A 21,471-nucleotide genomic window follows, 5' to 3' on the forward strand; every position below is an offset into this window, starting at 1 on the left:
CCATTTAGTTTTTTAGTTCTTTGAGATCTGCTCGATTTAAACTCCAAATATTCTTTAATGTGCGTGTATGTTTATGCATTTTATATGCTGTTTCCATGTAAAATGAGTGCAAGTCTATGAGCAAACAGTGCAAATCGAGCTGAGCGAGGAGAGGAGGGTATTTGGACACCAGGGGAGTTGAGGTGATTTATCAGAAAAGACAAAGAAAAGGGAAAAGGGAAAGACATTATGAGTCGGAAAGTGACAACTTCAAATAAATCTGTCTAATTTTAACGTGTGAACAGGAGGTGACCCTGCCCAAGACAAATTCTCTGCATCTCTCATCCGATTGTCTGGACTGATGTATGCCTTGGCAAACACCCTTGACCTCTGGAACTGTGTGCTCAGAGTACATAGTGAGGAGCACTACCTGTATTTGAAGTGCATTATAAAAATGCCTTGCATAAATGACAGCTATGCAGCTGCATGTGGTCACACTGCCCATCCCCACCCCCATCACCAGAGCCCTGACCTTCCAAGGTCACCCAAAGAGCCTGTGTTTGTACTCGTCTCCCTGATGTATTCTACATGATTCCTTGTTGCACTCTTCACTTTTTACAGTCATCATTATGTACCTAATTCTTATCTCTTACTTACTTAAGTGCTTACTTACCTAAGAGATAAAGAAGGCTATTTTGCAGGCGATTTAAAAATAAAGTTTTTCTAATCAAAAAATCATTTTCATCAATTTGTTATTTTGACAATGACATGCTAGACAAAGATTATCTATGGCTACAGTTATTGCCTTCTGGCTAACTAGCCCTTTGTTGATCAGGTTCTTGGCCCAATAATCAATTTCGACATTTGGTACAAGACAAGACAATTAATAAAGGGCATCCAGTGGCCTGTTGGTAAGGGAATAATGGGAGACACATGTATTTGCCTGCAATTGACTGGCAACCAGTCCAGGGTGTACCTCTCGTCCAATGTCAGCTGGGATTGGCTCCTGTCCCCCACGACCCTTAAGGATAAGCAGTATAGACAATGGATGGATGGATGGACATGTATTTACTTCCTTGTTGATAATTACATGCCTGTATGGTAAATATGAAGCTACTATAGCAGTAACCTGGCATAAAAACAGGAAATAGGGGGAGACAGCAAGCTTGGCTCCGTCCAAAAGAGACAAAAGTCATTTACCAGTTGCAAATCATATAATAATATAAATGTCCCTGGTTTAATATATATATAAATCCCTTCTCAGTCTGCCTCTAAACCCCCCAAATGTGTTATCATCGAAACAAGTTTGATCATTTAAAAAAATGTACACTTAAGGAATACTAGGTAGGGATAAAAGAGTAAAAAGTGAGGTAGGAATTCTCGACAAGGCAAATATTTGAAACCCTGCCTCAGTGAATGAACACTTGGGTAAATTCTAGGCAGAGTGGTGCCGAGCAGACTTCTTCTACCTGGCAGGTGTGCTGAGAGAATGATTTTGAAGTGTTTGATGTCTCCGGGTGCACTGCAAACATTGCCCTTTCATCGTTAATAAATGAAACAAAGTTGTAAATAGCGGGGGTCCATGGGGAGAGAAGGAGTCAGCACTCAGTGTAATTTCCGATCCATAGCTTTGATGTGCTGAAGCCCCTTATTGTTACCTGCTGACAATGAAGCTTGGTGTGTGCGGCTGGAGGGGCACTTAGCCCACGCAGTTCACTGTGGCTCAGAAAAGCATCTGTACTGTGAATTTACCAGTCACATGGTAACTCAATCTTATTTGTAAATTTTATGGCTATTATCTAGTATCAGAGGCAAGTTTTTGTACCCTCAACCTTTCTGCTCGTCCAAATGAAAGGTGTTGGCCATGGAATTATTTCTAATATGATTCTTTGTTAGATATGCTTAGAAAAGTAGGCATAGAAAAGTCGAATTAGGTAATTTTCACCCATACAAAGTCCACCTTTGTGTTTTTTCCTTTCATCAGGGGAAAAAAGGAGACCCTGGCATCTCACCTGGGCCAGCACCCAAAGGAGAAAAGGTATTGTGTCCCTCCTTTTCTTACACGCTACATTAATTTGTAACAATGTCCTGTTGGGCAGCTTGCACATTTATGATAATAACCAGCTATTTTTGCATTACAGCCTTTTGACTCTTGTTTTGTGTTCTAGGGAGACTCAGGGATTATTGGCCCAGTTGGACTGACTGGCCAAGAAGGTCGGAAGGTAAGATCACACAGCTGAATATCTTTGCATTAAATTCCTTCCAATGACATAAAAATTCAGCTCCCATTAACCAACCGATGTTCTGAGTGAGCATAGGGTTTACATCTGCAAACTCTGCATAACGAGGCCCTCGAAAAGTTTGGGAAAGCCCAAGAAACAAAGTTTGCATGAGTCATTCATGATTCATTTGTTTTTTTCTGTTGAGCCTGTTTTGATGTTTTACTGTACTGCATCTGTGTGTAGATGAGTGTGCAAACCCACTCATCCTTGTAAAGATTCCTCCTTGTCTCCTCCTCCTTAATCCTCCACATCTCCCTGTCTTCTTTTGTGCTCTGCTCACCATTTCTTCCATCTGGGTTTGCTGGATCCAACACAGAGGGGTCTTAATGTTGGCAGGAAGGATGTCATGCGGGATGAAGGGGAAGATTTTTTTGTGATCAGGGAAACGAGAATGGGGATCATGCACTCATGCACTCATGCACTCAAACACAAAATAGCCAGTGTGTTACTTAAGTCGCAACCTGAGTGATTCATGAGTGTAGGGAAGAAAAAGTGGGACAGAGCCTCTGGTAGACAGGAGTGGAACAAGGCCAACAATGGAAAAGTTGTGCACAGGTTCTATGTTCTTGTGTTCTTGTCATTTTGTGCACGTGAAACAGACATCAAACAGCTATAGTACAACCAGGTGTATCTGTACCCCAAGGGGTACTTCTGCAGTTGCCTTGGTTTATGGAAACATTTTAGCTCTGGTAATTTGAAAAAATAGAGATAAACACCAAATAGTTAGGCTGCAAGCTTGAAGCAATTTAGGAGAGACGGTGAGCTAAAAGCAATGCTTTATTTTCAGACTAAAACTAATAGATAGATAAATGGTATTGAAGAAGGGATACTTGAGTTAATCTGACTGAATGTTGGGAATCACTGCAATATAGAATATAATCACCACGACTGTCTCAGTGCCCACTGAGTCTTGTGTGCTCCTTAGGTCAGAATTAAATATTAATATATTATTATATATTATAATATCATTAAATTATTATTATTATATAATTAAATCAGCTCCACCTCAGATCTCATAAACCACTTTCAGTCACTTAATGTATCAGATAGAACAGAGACATGCACACATTTCAAACAAAGTAGAATAATTAGCTGAGTGAATTGCAGGTTGATTGTATGCATTTCAGAAGAGGTGTAAAGTGCCTCTGCACATATTCGCTGTCTTCTCAAAGCCACAGTGCTCCATAACAGAGTGTTGGGCTCTAGTTGGATGGCTGCCTTAATCTTAACATATGGCTTTTGTTAGGAGTCTGCTCTGCTCTGTGTGTGTCTCTGTGTCCAGTCGTATGACTCTCTCTTTCACACAGTCAGAAATGGAAAATGTAAAGCTGGTGGAAAACTTTTGCAGAGTTCTCTCAAACGAAATGAGTCTTGGCAGTGATTTGATGGACTATCAGAAAGTTAGGCAATGATGTGAATGAGAGAACAGGACCGAGACAGACAGCGGATTGACCTGTACTCTGAGATTAGCCTGATAGGGACAGAAACTGAGAGTAAGCACCTACACTCCTACCTGACTGCCATGAGATGAGTAGTAGATGCTCAGTAAATTAATCCCAAGGGTATAATATAGCTTCTCCGCAAGTTATCACAAAGACATCACATCCTCTTGTCTGGGAAGTCGTTGCCATGGCAACTTCATCAACACACACACACACACACACACACTCTGACATCACCACAGCATGCCTCAGGTATTGGCCAGTGAACCACAGACATGATGACTGTGGAGGAAACTTGTTAAATTAACCACAAGCAGTCAGCTTCCTTTCTGTACACAAACACAAGAGCGGCTGATTAACCCCATTTTCATCCCACACTAAACAATACACAATAACCTCTCACAGGTCCCAGCTGTGCTTCACACCACTGAACCTACTTGCCTACACTTTGCAGTCTTATGACAGAAATGTGAGGCAATACTGTCATGTGGTAGGGCAGACAGGCTAGAAACAGGCTTCATTCTGTTCTGTTCCTTTTCGGTCAGCTCAGGTGGAAAGTCCCAGGCGTATCCTGTCTTGATGCAGGTCTCTCCACTGAGGCCAAGGTCAATACAATATTGAAAAGCAGTGATGACTTTCATTGCACTTACATGGCAGCCGTGGGCCACCCCTAAACACTGTGCTGTTTCTTCCTCTTCATACCTCTCTAACTGTTTGATTTGCTCTGTCTCGCTCGCTTGGCTCGTTACTGTGAAGTTGTGGTTTAGGAAAACGGGACAACAGCAGCTATTCCTCTGTTCTCCTCTAAATTTTTCCCTTCCACCTTCTCTGTCTCTCTCACAGACACCAAAATACACACACATACAGGCTCTTTATCAGCCTTAGCTTGACACTTCAAGCGGGAATTCTGGAATTTGGCTGCTGGTTTTTCATGGAAAACTTTTAATGGAGAAAGCAGTGGTGCTTTGAATGTGTGATGGGAGAGTGTGATTTTACACCGTCAGACAAGCCAAGCATGTTCCGCTCTGTACAACATTTGTTCTACCAAGCAGTTTCTGAATGGCTTTTCAGTATGGTAGGCAGGGTCAGGGAGAGGGGACACACACAGGGCCAAACCTCAACTACAAGGCCACACTACAAGCCACACGTCTCACCTTACTGCCTCCATGCTTCTTTCCTCTGTGTCTATTCCCACTGCTAGTTGATCTGTCTCTTCTCTTCTCTTCTCTTTGTCCGGCCTACCTACATCTGTCTTCCACATTATGACTGCTTTTTCTCAAGACCTGCTATATAGTAGCATTGTAACTTAGCTTTCAGTCGCATGGCTTTAAATACGGCTTCAGATAATCTGTTTTACTTTCACGTCCTTAAAAAAGAAGTGGTCGGACTACAGTTTGTGTTTGTGTTTGTTAAAATACAAGTATTAACTTGTTCATGTGCTTTTTACATATGTGCCATATATATGTGTGAGGATTGTGTGACATTCCCACTGTTGGTTTCATTGCCTTAGCACACAGCAAAAAATTACATTTGTGTATGTGAATCCTCATTGTGGACCCTTCAGTTGCTGCCTAGTCTCAGATTCTATTCCTTTCAAACTAAGTCCAAACCATTGTCCTCCTCTAACAAGAAAATCCAATGAATACGAAGTAGAATGATACACTGTAATTCCCCTACTGGGGCTACACAGTGTATTAATCATACTCATTTTGTTAATTTATCCGAGACAGTCTGTTGTAGGTTATAATCTGTCTGAAGCTCCCTAAAACCTGTTCCAAACCAAACTCTCTCCATTTAGCTCCTACCCACTGTTCAAACTAACAAATCCACATGCTCATCGTCATTGTAATTATAGGAGAATTCAAATCAACCATCATTTTCTTTGCATGTTTCACAAGAAGAACAACAAATCATTGTTGTCCTCCACTGCACTAGTAGTTTCAAAGTGATACTGCATGCAAGCAAACGTGCTGCCGAAATTGCGGTTCAGACAGGGATGAGATGAGGGATGTTTTTCCGCCGGGTACATTTCAACTAAATTGTCTGGTTGGGCTCGTGCAGTTGTTTGTTACGTCTGCCCCCACCAGAGATCGGCGTGCAGGGTTTATGTTCTGCTGTACATGCAGCACATGAATGGAGCCAGACGATTGCTCAGAGCAATCATCTGGCTCCATGCTGCAGAGGGAATTTGGAGAGCGAGAGGTGGAAAGATGAAAGCAGAAATTAATGAGGTGAGAGGTATATTTCTCCTACCAGGGCACTGTCCAATGGAGGCACACAGTGGACGGCACATATTTATCATTTATGGTGTACAGTTGTTAACAGACATGAGGCCTGCGCTCATATTGAACATCCACAAAGTTAAGTGTGTACAGAGCAGGCTGCTAATGAGTCAGAGGAGTGACATGTCATCCGCAGACACAATGTGTCTTTTATTTTATTTCTGCCAAAATGCGCTTAAAGTTCCCTGAGGCGCTACACGGCTTAGTTGGGTAGAATGGGGGGTAAAAAGTACTTACAAGGTGCTACTGGGGAGCTCTTGTAAATGAAAAGCATTCTGGTGGGTTTATCTGATTGAACACACATGCTTGTTAAGCAAGTGGCATTGTAAACACAGGCAGGCTGGTGGGAATGGCCACTCTCATTAGCAAGCTCATAATGAGTGAGATAAGGATCTGAGATGGTCTAGCTGGGGTTGGGAGGGTATGGTTAATACCCAGCATGTGTGTTGTGTGTGTGTGTGTGTGGCTCATGGACCTCACAACACAGCTTGGGAACATAAGCCGCTACACATGTTTGTACTATAAGTAAGCCATGTAATAAGATGACGGTGGGCATGTGTCTTTGTGTGTGAATGTGCATGTGTGTGTGTTCTCTGCCTGTCTTTGCTTACATGCACATATGTGTGTCCACGTGCACATGTGTGTGCATGCCAAGCGGATGGCACCGACTCACTACATCACCTGAAAAGCGGATGGAAAACAGAAATCACACTCAGTTTCAGGCAAACAGAGATTCATCCACACGGTTATAATGGTTCAATACACAAATGGAAATTTTCAAAAGGTCACACACAGGCGCCGTACGTCTGCAAATGCACCCATCCCTGTTCTCTCCACAACACTGCTTACCAATAGAGCTTTCACAAAAATATGGAAAGCACAGTCACATTTCTGCTTGTGCTGCTGTGTTGAGGCAGCAGTCTGTCAGCACCTGGTGACATCTCTGTTAGTGTATTACTCATGTAATTTCATCCAAGCTCTAAGCGTCTCCTCCTAGTGGTCCTCTGATGATGTGCAACACATGATGTAGGGTAATAGTGAGACAGAGAAGTTCTCCAAAAGAGAATGTGGGTATGTCTCACTTACAGAGAGAATGATCTGATGTTAAAGCATTGGGCCTGCAAGTATATATGTTTAATTTTAACTATAATAAAGACAAATGTATTATTGAAATAGTTGCGGTAGCTATTTAAGCACTGAAAGTGGAGTATATTGCCGACAATGGCAGTTTAAAGTGCGGGTTTGAAGGTGAGAGAAGGTGAGAGTGATCATGTAATATAATGAGAAGGGGGATGCTGTGTTCTCTCCCCCAGCTGCAGTCAGATGACAGGGCTAAAGGATGGTTTACAGGAACTCAAGGAGTCTTGGCTTGGTACTGTGTAGCTGTGGTTTAGGAAAACGGGACAACAGGAGTCTTTCCTTTCTTTGCCCTTCTGTTTTTGTTTTGTTTTTTTTCACCCTCTTTCCTTTCCTTTCTCCCTTGCTCTCTCACTCTATCAAACTGTGGTCTGGAAATGCATAGCTTCCCACCTTTGATTTAGTTTTTCTCCCCTCTTAGTTGGGGGTCCGTGCTGCCAGAGTCAGCAGAACTGTAGAAAAGCACTATGTCAGGCTGTCTTTGGTGTTGTAGTCTGCTCTGCAAGCAGAGGGAAGGACCAGCTATCTGACTCAAACAGGAAGGCATTTATATCTTCAACATGCCATGATCCTGGCACAGCCTCCCCAGCACCATTTCTCAGTGAACACGGCCAGTGGAAATTGTGAACCCTTGACAGAAGGGCAGATTGATTCCTTTCATATGGCACTGAACATGTCTGTCAGTGCTCTAAGCATTGTCATGCGTATTTTACTTTGCACAGAACTCTTCTTTTTCAGAATGTGTGTGTTTTCTTTCACCCCTCTATCATTTTATGCTTCATCTCACTTCCCATGTCTTATGTTTGTCTCTTTAGGGACAGAAAGGTTACCCTGGTCCACCTGGACTCCCTGGAGAGCCTGTAAGTATTTTTCTCCATGTCATAGCTGCCTTCTTCCAATGCTTTGACACACTGTAAAAGGCGTTCTCCCATGCTTCTGCTGTTCTTCACACCTCTGTTAATCTTGAAAAAAGTCCAACATTCCCATATCTTGGAATTCATGCCAAGATGATATAATGTCATTCTATAACATTTTACAGTGTGCCTAACATTCATGCGTAAATTCCTAGAGATCCTTTCTTATAGATATAACATTCCTCACACCCCATCACTTGTACTTCATGCATGTGTCTCCATAAAAGAAATGTTTTGCTCCTATGGTGTCCTCCATCAAGGCTCTTATCGATGACTAATCCCTTGCTTTTTCACATCTCACCTCATTCTTTAAAAGCACAGTCATCATCCGCTCAGACTGTGTCTGTGTTTGTGAGCGCGCACCAAGTATGCCTGCAGGGTAGCCAGATTAGATTAGCCTGTTATGAAGCACTGGTGAGGACAGACATCTGGCCAAACTGCTGTGCTGCAGCGACGCTCTCCAGGATATCAGAAAGTGGTGCCAAAGCGAGGGAAAATAGCGAGAAGCGAAACAGGGACAGGCCAACTAGGCCAACAGTGACACACTCACGGCTGTTACACTACATCATTTAAACTTGATGCTATCTTTATCTCAGGTGGTCATTTTATTTCTGTTGCAGTTTTTCCTCCATCATCCTGCTTTCGTTAAACTGAGGAAATCAATTCAATGAACCCTTTTATTCGCTACTACATGTAGGAGGAGACATTACTCTGGCTGTTGAGTTCGGCCAAAACAACTATTTTTAAGTATGGAGCATCCAGCCTCGTGTCCAGAGCTATTTTCAGTCGGCCTGGGTCATACTACTGTTTGTATTAAAGAAAGGCCTTAGTCATGGAAAGCAGAGTGGAACATTTTCCTCATTGTCACACAGTTTTAAGCAAGTCCCCATTCTCCCAGTGACGTCATAAACGCAGGGAGCTCCACAAGTGCTCATCACAGAGAAGGAGTACTTTTTCCCTCACACTGTCATGTCCTTCCACTCTGTCCATCCTCGTACGCCCCCCTCTTTCCCACAGAGCTGCTGCTGCTGGTGACCACAGCTCTAGCCTTCAGTCTGAGTCACTGTAGCACCACTGAGTAATAAGCACAACTGTTTGGCAGTGTGGACTCTCCGGCTATTGAGAGCAAAGGCCAGCTGGTGTGTACAAAGTGTTGATGACTCTTTGTTACCGTAATACACCATTAACCATGCTCCGAGCCCCTCCTCACCGCTGGCCAGTTAAAGATCCAAACCTCACTCAGCCAAATTCATGTCTGCTTTTAACTGGCTGCACTATGCACTATATTTATCCAAGAGAGGGAATGGCAAGTAGTGCACATGGCTGCACGTCCGGAGTGTGTCAAAGGAAGTTATACATGAACACTTGCGCTCTGCAGACTGCAGACAACCTGCATTTGTGTGTGTGTTATTCTTGCTCACACACACACACACACACACACACGCACACACGCCACACACATCAAACCAAACTCCTAATTAGCTTCTATGGTTTATTCATAAACCACATCTGAAAAAAGACTTTCAGCAGTACTATGAGTCCTGATGTCCAAGAGATACACTCTGTACAAATGGACAATATGCAGAAGTGGAATGTAACCAAGTTAATTTACTAAAGAACAGCACTTAAGTACCAATTTGAGGTACATGTTCTTTACTTGAATATTTCAATTTCCCTCTGTTTCACACTTGTACTCAACTATTATTCAGAGCCAAATATTGTACTTTTCTCTACTAAATTCAGCTTTATATCCAAAACCTGTGATAATTTAGCAAAATGTCATGCTAAGCTATACAAGCTTTTATAAGCGAACAAATGTGTTAAAGTAACTCCACCATGACAAACTACGGCAGTAGAATGCAATACTCTGCACAGAAATGTAATGAGTGAAATAAAATCTAATACGCAACGTTCACGTTTGATACTTTTAAGTTAATTATTGCTGATAATACTTGCTTTTACTTGTATTGGAGTTTTTTCGTGTGGTAATTTTACTTAAGTGAAGTGTCTGAATACCTCTTCTACCACTGGCAATATGAATGAAATCCTTTATCATGGTGTGTCATGATATTGATTTAGAGCAATGTAGTGATTTTTTTTTTTTTTTGAAAATTCATCTGAGAGGCTGTTTATACATAGAATAACTAGGTTGGATTTAATGAACGAATCACAGTACTTTATCCAGTTTTAGATTGGATTAGATTCAACTTTATTGACACGGTAAGTACAGTACAGAAGTGCACATTTATATTATATTCACAGTATACAATTGATCTCCTTGTGGCTCAACCATAATGCTAAGCTATTATTGCAAAGAATATTCTATATTTAACTGTAGTCCATCTCCTCTGCTCTTCTCTCTCTCTGAAACTGTCTGCTACTGTGCAGAATGCCCTGCCTACATGCTTGTGTTTCTGTAATTTTGATCTTACACCCCACCTCTCTCCCTCACCGCCTCACTCTACACCCCCCCCCACCCCACCCCCCTTCTCTGTCTGTCTTTCTCTCTCTGCAGGGAGAGCAAGGTCCAGTCGGAAGCCCAGGTGCCAAAGGTTATCCTGGCAGGCAGGTGCAGTAAATCCTCTGCTGTGACTGGTACAGTTGTAGTCAGGGCCATAGTAAGGGCAGAGGGCCAAGTGGAATTAGGTTATGTTGAACAACTGACTTGGAAGAAAGTGTTTGGGTAAATATTGTATAGAGGAGTTGGATTTTTTTTAAATAAAGTAGTTCAAGAGAATAACATCACAAACTACAGCCTCAGAAATTCCTATAAAAGCTGAATGGGTACTTTTATTTCACAGCTGTGTTGGAATGCATTATATTGTATAGGAGTACCTGTTACTGTGTCCATCCCCTCTACAATATGCATCTTTACAATGTATTATACAAATAATTTACGAGATAAATCAATTTAATTTTGTAGCATTACGTTACTTTAAGGTTTACCACTTCCTAATCATGATGCACAATGACATACACATTCACAGTATATTTGGGAAAACATTATTTCAGGTATAAACCATTAAAAGTGTTGAACCACTGAAATAAAGTTCCTCTCTTTGTTTGCAGGGTTTACCAGGGCCTATAGGACCAATGGGGCCTAAAGGCGTTCGGGTAAGTTCAACTTCTTCCCTTCAAATGTGCTGCTCAGGTTATGATTTTATCTAAATTACTAACATTGCTGCTTTGACACTGAGTATATTTATAGGCAAGGCAGACAGCCAGACACTTTTTATGCACTATTTACAGAAGAAGACTGTAAATCTCAGTTAAAACACAGAGAAATTGGTTCAATTAAAGCCTGCAAACTATTGATATTATGTTCCACTGGAAGCAACAACATCCAAGTGCATACACGTATGTATACATGCACTAGCATGCACCTCTGCACACATAAACATATTCATACACACTCACTGAACCAGTGTGTGCCACTATTAATAGTATGGTAAACTCAGGGGGCTTTACTTGTAATGTAAACATTGTATTACTGTATACAGACACTTACTGAAAGTCTGGCTGTTGATAAGCCTCCACATACAAGCACACACCCTTTAGGTACACAAACAAAGAAACATATACTCGTGGACACAAACAGTGATTTTTATGTTGCGTTCCAATAAAGGTTCTTTATCAGCTCCCCTTGGCTGCTCCAAAGCCTCCCCTGCCCCCACTGGCTGGAATTTCCTGTTTAAGCTCCGTATGAGGCCCTGCTGTCTTAAGGAGGCATTCTAGTCCTCTCTCTCTCTCTCTCTCTCTCTCTCTCTCTCTCTCTCTCTCAGCCACCTTTCCAAATATTCTGCACTCTGTGTTGCTGCATACATCATATTGTGCACACCTAAACCAAATCAACCCGTGCTCGCCTGTAGCATCTAACTGTTCCTCCAGTGTTTAGCCATTGTGGTGTTTGTGCTTGTTTTCCCCTGTGTGTGTCTCACCCTGTACCGACAGCTCAGTGCGATGCCCTGGCTATCTTCAGAGATCCCTGGCGTGAGGGTATGTGCCCTTGGACTACATCGTGGAAGCCAGCACCATGCAGTCCATGGGCATATACACTTGCCTCATGGCTTGGTTCTTCATGGAAGTCCACCCTATCCATGCTGGCCCGACCGTCAGCCCCTGAAACCCAGCCCTAGAACCAATGGGAGTTGCTGTTCTTCCTGCTTCTTTTATGGCATTCAGATCCTCACATCCCATATCCCTCCTCTCTCCTCTCCTCCTTTTTCCCATCGTCCTCTCTCCTCTCCTCTCCTCTCCTCTTCTGTCCTCTCCTGCAGGGTTTCATTGGAATCCCGGGGCTTTTTGGCCTTCCTGGGCCTGATGGCGAAAGAGTGAGTTCTTGTCAAATGTACTAAACTAAACCCAGCTAATGGCCTTTAAGATTTTGAGACAAGTGCATCTCCCGCCATTTCATTCAGCTGTCTTGTTGTTGTTGTAATGTGGGAAACAGTCCCCAGCTGTCCTAGATGCTGCTGTATAAGGCTGTGTGGGAGCGATGATGACTCACATGATAAAAGCCCCCTCTTAGAGCCTTTGAACTGACTGAACTCATCAAGGCCTCGTCCTCCTGCACAGCCTCTAAAACATGAAACGATTAGCCTACTTATGACATGCTCCAGGGGGTTACGTCAGACTGTAATCAGGACCTCTCGCCAGCCAGCAAGATGCCTCACACCTTAGCTGCACACAACAGACGGTGTCTGCCTGTCTTCTCCCAGGCAAGACTGGTGTTTATTTAACATATACAAGTATGAGATGCCACCCTAAATCCCTCATAATAGGTTGGGAAAGTATTGGATTGGCTACAGTCAGCTGTTCCTCACACCTGTTGAAGATGGAGTTGAGAGAAGCTCACAGTTATGGCTTTTTAATTATGTGTTTTTAGCCTCCATCAGTTATGCTTCAGAATGTTAAGCTTTGGTTTTGATACGGCTTTTACATAAAGTCTGTTTTTCTCCGTCTTCTTTGTTTTCCTGCCTTTCTCAAACGCTTTCCTTTCCCCCTCCTGCTTTGTCTTCTATCCCACCTCTGCTCTTGTTTATGATTTTCAGGGCATCCCCGGCGAACCAGGGAAGAGGGGCAAGATGGGTAGGCCGGTAAAGTTTTGTCTCAACATACTTTACAGATAATCTTTCCAAAGTGTGATGAATTGTGCTTTGAGTGTTATCGGTTGACTGTGAGTGCATCTGTTATTGAATTTTGAATGAAAAGAATGTGTTTTGGAGATGCTGACATGTATCAAAATTCAAATCAATATTTTCCTTTATTTTTTTGATGATAGATCTTAATGCTGCATGCTCACAATAAGGAAATGATATAAATTAGCGTAGCAAATTGCAAGTCTTATAATTCATTCTTTTGTTGGGGTCATATTGAGAGCTTCTGGTGCAAAGCGTCCAACACCTACACATGTGAAAATTTATAAGCTCTGCATTTACGTCATTGTTTGAGTCAGCTCAGTGTTTCCATGGCTGTTGGAAGGGTTAACTACAGCCTGAATGCTGTGGAGTCCCACCAGCCGCACGTTAGGGTCTTGGATGCAACAAGAAAAAGGCTTTTGTTGCAATAAAGGGCTTTTGCCCCCCTTCCCCACCCCAGCTCCCAGCATGGAGCCAAGCCATTTGGAGGAAGCCCTCAGTTCTGTTGTATGTGTCAGATAGCGTTCAAAGTCAGTTCGGCAGAGTGTTTCAGAAAGTGTCTAACAACCGAACCTCATTGCTGAGATCATTCTGCAGCTGTTGCTTATTGGCTTTTCAGTAAATAAAGCATTTATAGAAATGTCTGAACACACGCAAGCCTATGTCCACTTAGTGTGAGGTTTTGAGAACCACAGCTTATTCTGTAATTAGATAAATGCTTTGGAAGTAGCCATGGATGCAAATTCAATACGTGTGAGACTTTGTCAGGTGTTTGCATGTTTGTGTTGTGTGTGTGAGTGTGTGTTCTCCTCAGGCAAATAGAGCTGCATAATAAGAGCCATGAGCTGACACTTGTGTACAGCAAAACTCTTATTGAGGCCATTCTAAGAGCTAACTGAAAGCACTCTGATGGGAGTGTTGTCATCACAGCTTGGTCTTTACCTGCTCAAAGCACATCCTGGATGTGCATATTCATACTAAACGGCATTGTCCTGAGATGAGAGTAGCAGGGGCTGCTAAAGCCTCTTATATCTGACCTGTAAATCTAACTGGAAAACACACACATCATCATCGTCGTCATTTGATTTTGGTGCGCCTGCATGGAAAATGGAAAGACGCTCATAAGATGATCCCTGAGAGATCGTCCCTCTCCTCCCTGATGGAGGAGAAAGAACAGAAGAAGCACCTGAATCTGAGCCAGACATTTTAATGGCCATAACCACAGTGCTTGTTCTCTGTCGAGGAAACATTCACACAGACACACAGTCCGCCATCTACTAAAGAGCGATGAGGGAACAGATATATCTAAAACAGTGGAGAGCATGAAAAGTTTCCGAAGTGCATCGCCAACAGGTCTGCATCTCAGCTTAACGTTTTTTTTTTTTGCACATAACTGTTTAGGGTTTGGCTTTGTTTGTGCTTTTGAGGTTGTCTTTATCAGTTGCAGTATTTCACATAAACCCAGTATCTGACAGAGAGCACTGCTACTGTGTGTTACTATTTAATCCTGAAGCTGAAGAATGGGGTTCTCTGACATCATGTAAAAGCAGAGATGCACCAAAGGCTCATATGTCTCTCCGCAAAGGCTTTTTTAGAGTGCTGTTCTTGGCAAAGCTACGTTTCCCACATTTGTCCTTAGTCTGTATGGCAGCGATGACAGTTGTATGATTCATCCTTTGGGTCACTGTCATGCTTCATAGATATCTGTTGCACTTGTGCCTCCCCCTGTGCGCACAACTTCTCAGTACCTCAAAGCAGCCCCATGCAATCCGAAAAGGAAAAGAAAAGAGCTTTTTTCTTACAATTACAGCATTTAGTAGTCACGATTTGACCTGATAGGATGTGTTGTTAGGTTGAAGGATAGGTTAACATTTACATACCATCAGGCTCAGGGATTTATTATTGTTTGAATATGAAGCCTAGATGTCAAAATTATCCCAGACTGGTTTACTTAAAAAGATAAACTGCAAACTTAAATACAAAGACTTACATTTAGTCAGCATATTCTATTTCTAAGTTGAGTTAGAGATTGAAATACATGCTGCATATCTAAAACATCTCCACTATTACTTAAATAACCATAGAAAATAAGCAATTTTCCACGAGTATCTACAATAATTAGCATTTCTAAAAGTTTTTGTGGAAGCCACAATAGCAGAGTCTAACCATTATGAGCATTTCTGGATGGTCAGGGTTTAAGATACTTTGGTGCTCGTGCTTTCTGCAGGTGTGGTTTCTCTTTGCAGCCCCACAAACTGTTAGCATAACTCAGATTAGCATCCCATTTACTGCTAAATGGACAGAGTAATTACTTGGCTGCTTGTCTCACTTGTTGCCTTTAGTAGAACAGTTGGCTGCCCACACCCTACAGCTGATAGATTTAATGCATATAATGGAGCCATTATGGTCTTATTTTGTGCATATTTCACACTATGTCTAATGTTATGTTTGACTCAGGAAAATTGTTATAATTGCTGTGCAATTACAGTAGCAGCACTTAGTTCTGTAACAGTCAGTGGTATTTGTGAAAATGTGGTCTGCAAATTTGACTCCTTGGATAAAGACATAAACATTTAAACACAACCTCTTTGAATGAAAAGAATTTTTTTTGTCATATTTCACAATGAGTTTCTTTGATTTTGTGTTTTTTTCATAATTTTTGCACAACCATTGCAATTAGCACCGCTGCAGTTCCCATCAGCTCTGTGGAGCTTTATGGCATCTTTCAGCTCACTGTTTTTGTTTCTTGGTCCGTAACTTGACTGTTTTGCTTCGCTCTCAGTGTTGTCATAGCTTCGTTTTCAGACGCAGCAGGCAGCTATTTTCGAATCAAAAAAGCTATTGAAAAACTCATTTGTTGGTAGAGACCAAACACAGAGCTGAAAGGAGAGTTAATATTAGACTTTTATTCACCAGGTGACCAGAAACACAAACTTCAAATGAGGCTAATGTTGCACCATGTGTTCTAAATGTGTAAAAAGTTTGCTAACAAGTTCACCATATCTACTTAGACGGTGATTATATGCCATCATTGTGTTCACAAATTGTTTCCATAACATAGGTATATTGCTATATACAGCTATAACAATATATATTGATATATATATATATATAGAAATAATATGTTTTAGAAAGTCAGAGAATATTTACACAGAGGAAAAGTCCTCTTTAAATTTATTGGATGTCTGAGTTTGATGGTCACATAAAAGTTACAGAACATAAAAGTCACTCTCTCTGTCCTCAGGGGTTTCCAGGGGACTTTGGGGAGAGAGGACCACCTGGACCAGATGGAGAGCCCGTATGTCGCATGCTCAGTCACACACCTAAATTCATAGCCAATCCTCATGCTCACACACACAAACAGACACACAGACTGAGAGCAGCGATTTCTCTCACACCCCCAGCCTCCTGGTGTTTTAGTGCTGACATTTTGGCACTGCTGGTGGGTAAATCATCCGGCGGTCCAGCAGTTTGCCTCTGTTTTTCTGGTTTATTTGAAGTTAGTATTTTGCTCCGGACAAGCTTTACTGCTGTATTTAATTTCATCCCATCCCTTCCACTGTTGTAGATAATTTTACTTGGCACTCGTTTTCAAAAACCTGCAGTATTAAGGGGGAACCAGTTAGCAGGCCTGGCTTTCAAATGCAACCTTTTCCATTAACCAATGTGAACTGGCCACCAACACACACTTACAGTATTATTAGGAGGTGATATCCAAGAATAGTAAATGATGTAATAGAATGTCATTTTGAGTAATTGTTCCCAGTTAAGTGACGAAAGACTATTTGCCAGTCTGTCGCATGTCTGTGTCCATATGGAAGGCATCAAACTATTTGATCTTAGCATTTTCACTATTTCTGGATATTCTCTGTCATTCTGACAAATGCCGCACTTCATCACTCAGAGTGAAGCTCTAAAATAACAACATAAACACATCGGCAAGTTGCTCTTTAACAAACTCTAAAATACATAATAAACATAAAGTGCATTCATGTTTGAAGAAACACTTTGCTCACACTTCCCTTTTCCAATACTTCAGTCTTATAGCTCAGGCAGCACAACTCCTAATAAATCCTTCTTAGCTCTGTTGATTTTCTTTTTTCTGAGAGTAAGGAGTGTGAATTAACTTGTGCATCAGAAGCATCAGATGTTAGCATATTGTTTGAATCAACTGTACAGTGGCTTTATGAAATCATTGGTGACGCACTTGTTAGCATGCTAACAGTTACATGGCAAACCATCGAGTAGTTGTTGAGACATTTCACTAAAAACCAAAAATGTCAACCTGCAAGCATGCAGGTTCCAGGTCAGCATGCATGCAAGCAATGAATGTTTGTACCAATTCACCTGATAGATGGTGACATTTCATATGAAATACTGAATGTGTGTGTGTGAGCATGCTGATGGCGCTAGAGGAAAAGTCAAGGGATCACCAAAGTCATTAGGATTCATCCTCTGAGGACCACGAATATCTGTACAAAGATCTATCTATACATCTCCTTCATTTTTGGAGGGAGAGCGAACCTGCAGATCTGAAAAAGTCACAATCCCCCTCCACCTTCATTTCAGACACACACACACACACACACACACACACACAGACATGCACACAGCCCCCTCTCATGAGCTGTGATGAACACTGAGCCACTCTTCTGAGCATGTTTGTTTAAAAAAGAGCCAATAACCCCAGAAACTTGCTCCTTCTCCCTCTCCCTTCATCTCACTGACTCTCTCTCTCCTCCTCTCTGACTAGGGTGACATGGGAGCCCCCGGTCCAAATGGAGTTCTTGGACTTATTGTGAGTAGTAGTTTGTGTATGTTTCTGGGTGTAGTCTGTGTGCCTTTTCTCACTTTAAACATTTGATTTTTCCAGACATGTATTCCATAAGTATTCTCAATTAGCTCTCATCATTATTTACACTTCCAGCCACCACTCTCCATAGGTTCTTTACCACTGCAAACATATTTAAAATAGTGAAAGTGAATGGTCTTTGCAATCCATGATGGAAGAGAAAGTTATGACCGTAAAGCCTGAATTATACATTTTGTACCTCCCACTTCCTCTCATGACAGCAGTGATCCACTAGAACAATCAAGGCCAAAAAGAAGCATCTTGTTTTCCTCACGCTTATTAACTATTTTTGACCAGGACCTCCCCCCTGCCCACCCATCACCTTGCCCTCCACGCCTGCCCAGCCACATAATTGTGTCTGATTATAATGTCTCTCTGGTTTCTCTTGTCGTGTCCCGTCTTCACCCGTCACTGCCACTCCTCCCGGTCTATTCTCGGCCACCGGTGGTGGTAGCAGGCCTGTAATTGGAGGACTGCCTGATTACAGCTCTGCTTTGAGCTCTGTGTCCTCTGCATCCATCTGACCAGACACTATACTGTACAGTACACACCAGCAGCACTGAGCTGCTCTTCAAAGATATAAATATACAAACACCCTTCTCTGGGGACTGCAGGCCTCAACTTAGGGTGAAAGAGGGCCACTGCTGAAGAAGGGAAAATGTTCAAAGTGCATGCAGATGAATTATCAAGAAGTAGAGGGTCTCTCTGAATAGCACAACCACTTTCATATTTCTTTGATTCTCTCTATCCTTCAAATTTTTTTCCCTTCATACTTTGGGAGTTCTGCAACTGAGGTGGCAGTGTAGAATATTTTTAATGGTCCATGTTCATACACGATCTTCCTCCTGAAAAGGTTGAAAATGTTATTGCACTGGCCGGGAATTGAAAGTGGCCGCCCTCTGTGGCATGTATTGATAATAAACCTAGAAGTATAAGTGCAGTATAATATAATGTATTTCATCATGCATTTATAGTATTTGGACAAGTACGTAGAAAATATGTGGCTGATAGGGACAGTTAGGTGTCAGTGGGCCCTCTAGAGGCCTGCAGCTCTGGAGCCATAGAACAGACAATGTTGTTATTTAAAGGCAAATCACTCAAAATGAATCCTGCACAAAACTTTTAGTCCTCACTTATTTGGCTCCATTAGATTTTCCCAGCTGAAGAAGAGGAAACTTCTTACCTTTCAACTGTCAGCATGAAATGAAATGATTTGTAGTGAGGAGCATTTTTGCAGAACTTAATCCAATAACATCCTCTGTCACACACGCAGTCACTGCAGCGTTCACACAGAGACAGAGAGAAATATTTAACACACTGAGCCAAGGCCACCCTGTAGGTCTTTACAAACAGAAAATGCAAAGCAGCATAGAATGACAATAAGATAACTACTAGCAGCCTGTGATGCTTCTCTGTTGATATGACATGTTCCACAAGTGATTTCATGAATACGGGCACAATAGAGTCTCTCTTCCTCTCACATGCTGACAAGAAAGCAGATAATCCCTTTACGTTTTCGATCATTCTGCATAATTGCTCCTTACTTAATGACAACAAAACCAATTCTCCTTTGCCACTGCAACTGCAGTTTATTTATTCTGCTCTTGGCCCAGAATTGCAGTTCTGGCTCCTTTTCCAGTGATGAAGCAGATGTTACCTCAAGCATCTATTTGTTTCTCATAAATTCCACATCATTTGGCTCTTTTCATTTGGCTTCAGAAGAAACACGTTCATGACTTCAGGCCTATTTCTATTTTGTTCCTTATCTCTCAAATATTGTTGTATATCATCATCATTGCTTTGAGTTGCATGCAATGTGATGGCCGCATGTCTAGGATAGTCTGGAAGCTAGACAATGAAGCTTATTGTTACGTTTAATGAATGCCTAAGTGAACTGTAGTGCACTCATTGTGTGTGTGTTTGTTGAACAAAAGTCTGAGGGTCTGAGCCATCTGTTTATCTGTACGTTAAGCATATGATATCACTGAATATGTTTCTTATTTGTCCCCTCTTCTGGCACCAGGGTGATATGGGACCTGTGGGAGAGATGGGCCTTCCAGGACCTAGTGGACTGAAGGTAATCTCTCTCTCTCTCACACACGCAGACACACACACACACACAGATGGAAAGTGTTACCTTCACTGTCTTATCTTGTATTGTCTTATTTGGACTGACTTTTAGTGAAATCATTTGTTACATAATACAAGAGAATGGCCAATAAACAGAGTTTGGAGACATTGCTGGTTAATATCATTCTGAAAAAGCATATGAGAGACTGATTTGCGTGTGATTCACTTCCATGGTTCTGCACAAAACAGTGTTTAGTATGTCCCATGAGGGTTAGGGTTTTGTTGGTCCCTTTCTAACCAGTCCATTGGTGCATGTTCCAGGGGGTGCCCGGAAATCCAGGAGAACCAGGACTGAAAGGTGATAAGGTGATCTGAATATTCCTGTTATTGGCCTGTGTTTGAGCAGCATGTGATGGATATGTACTCCTTTGCATCCTACTTTAGTCATCTCTGTTGAACTTTTAGATATAAAGCATGCTTTCATTAGGTCCCACCATCAATCACATCGTTACAAACCTCTGATGATGTTTTAACTCATATAAAGCATGACATTTGACAGATTTCTCTCATTTCCACTAGTATAAGTTATTCCTATGTTTCTTCTATGAAATCTATTGTGTGATATGTTAATGAACCCACACCCACCCCATTTGTGTTTTTAGATAAAATAGTTGATATATCAAAATGACAATTGCAAAGAATTTCAAAGAATTGGGAGAATGCCAAAAGACAGGAGCAGATGATTTGATTTAGGATTTTGCTTGTCTGAGATCCTCAAGCAGGAGTTTTCAAAACAAAAACCTGTTCAGTATAGATGAGGCGTATTGGGATCTGCCTCAAAGGCTCTGAAATAGAATCTCAAGAAATGATCCTACTGATGGATATAATTACAATAAATTCTCTTAAAAAATAAAATAAATGTGCAAATTACAGTAACTTCTAATGATGGGTCTGAATAAAAGATAAACGTTATGCACTTCTCGCTTTACATTTGTAAAGAGGCTACTCAGACCAGAGTTGAAATAATTAATTGTCTTTAATTACTAATCTGCTGAACACTGGCTTATTCTCTAAGACATGTGGGTGTACAGAATGGTGTAATTGCTATCAATGGGCCTTTCATGAAACAGACTGACACCACATGAAGAACTTGGCTGATGCAATGAATCAATTCATTGTGAGTGAACGTTCATAATGTACAGAGCGGTAATTAGTATTGTCTGTTGAAAAAGTGTGATTGACAAAGTAGGAAGTTACCATTCCCCCTAATGTCCTTCATTTCTCTTTCTCTTTGTTCGTGCCTTCCATCTTCCTGCCTCAGGGTGAAGTTGGGATTCCTGGAGAGCAAGGGGAGCCTGGGTACAAAGGAGACAAG

The 21,471-nt window shown here is 41.7% G+C and overlaps 1 protein-coding gene across 1 annotated transcript in view; it reads left to right on the forward strand.

Moving 5' to 3' along the window:
• Positions 1–21,471, forward strand: part of col27a1a (collagen, type XXVII, alpha 1a) — a 63,421-nt gene that overhangs the window by 21,524 nt on the left and 20,426 nt on the right. Inside the window, exons 6-17 of the mRNA XM_070850684.1 lie at positions 1,964–2,017; positions 2,148–2,201; positions 7,938–7,982; positions 10,552–10,605; positions 11,106–11,150; positions 12,314–12,367; positions 13,088–13,132; positions 16,419–16,472; positions 17,928–17,972; positions 20,050–20,103; positions 20,418–20,462; positions 21,418–21,471. Of these exons, the coding sequence (XP_070706785.1) occupies positions 1,964–2,017; positions 2,148–2,201; positions 7,938–7,982; positions 10,552–10,605; positions 11,106–11,150; positions 12,314–12,367; positions 13,088–13,132; positions 16,419–16,472; positions 17,928–17,972; positions 20,050–20,103; positions 20,418–20,462; positions 21,418–21,471 (603 nt within the window). The remainder of the gene's footprint in view (positions 1–1,963; positions 2,018–2,147; positions 2,202–7,937; positions 7,983–10,551; positions 10,606–11,105; positions 11,151–12,313; positions 12,368–13,087; positions 13,133–16,418; positions 16,473–17,927; positions 17,973–20,049; positions 20,104–20,417; positions 20,463–21,417) is intronic.

The sequence above is a fragment of the Pempheris klunzingeri genome, chromosome 19 (assembly GCF_042242105.1).
Source record: "Pempheris klunzingeri isolate RE-2024b chromosome 19, fPemKlu1.hap1, whole genome shotgun sequence".
NCBI classification, from domain to species: Eukaryota; Metazoa; Chordata; class Actinopteri; order Acropomatiformes; family Pempheridae; genus Pempheris; species Pempheris klunzingeri.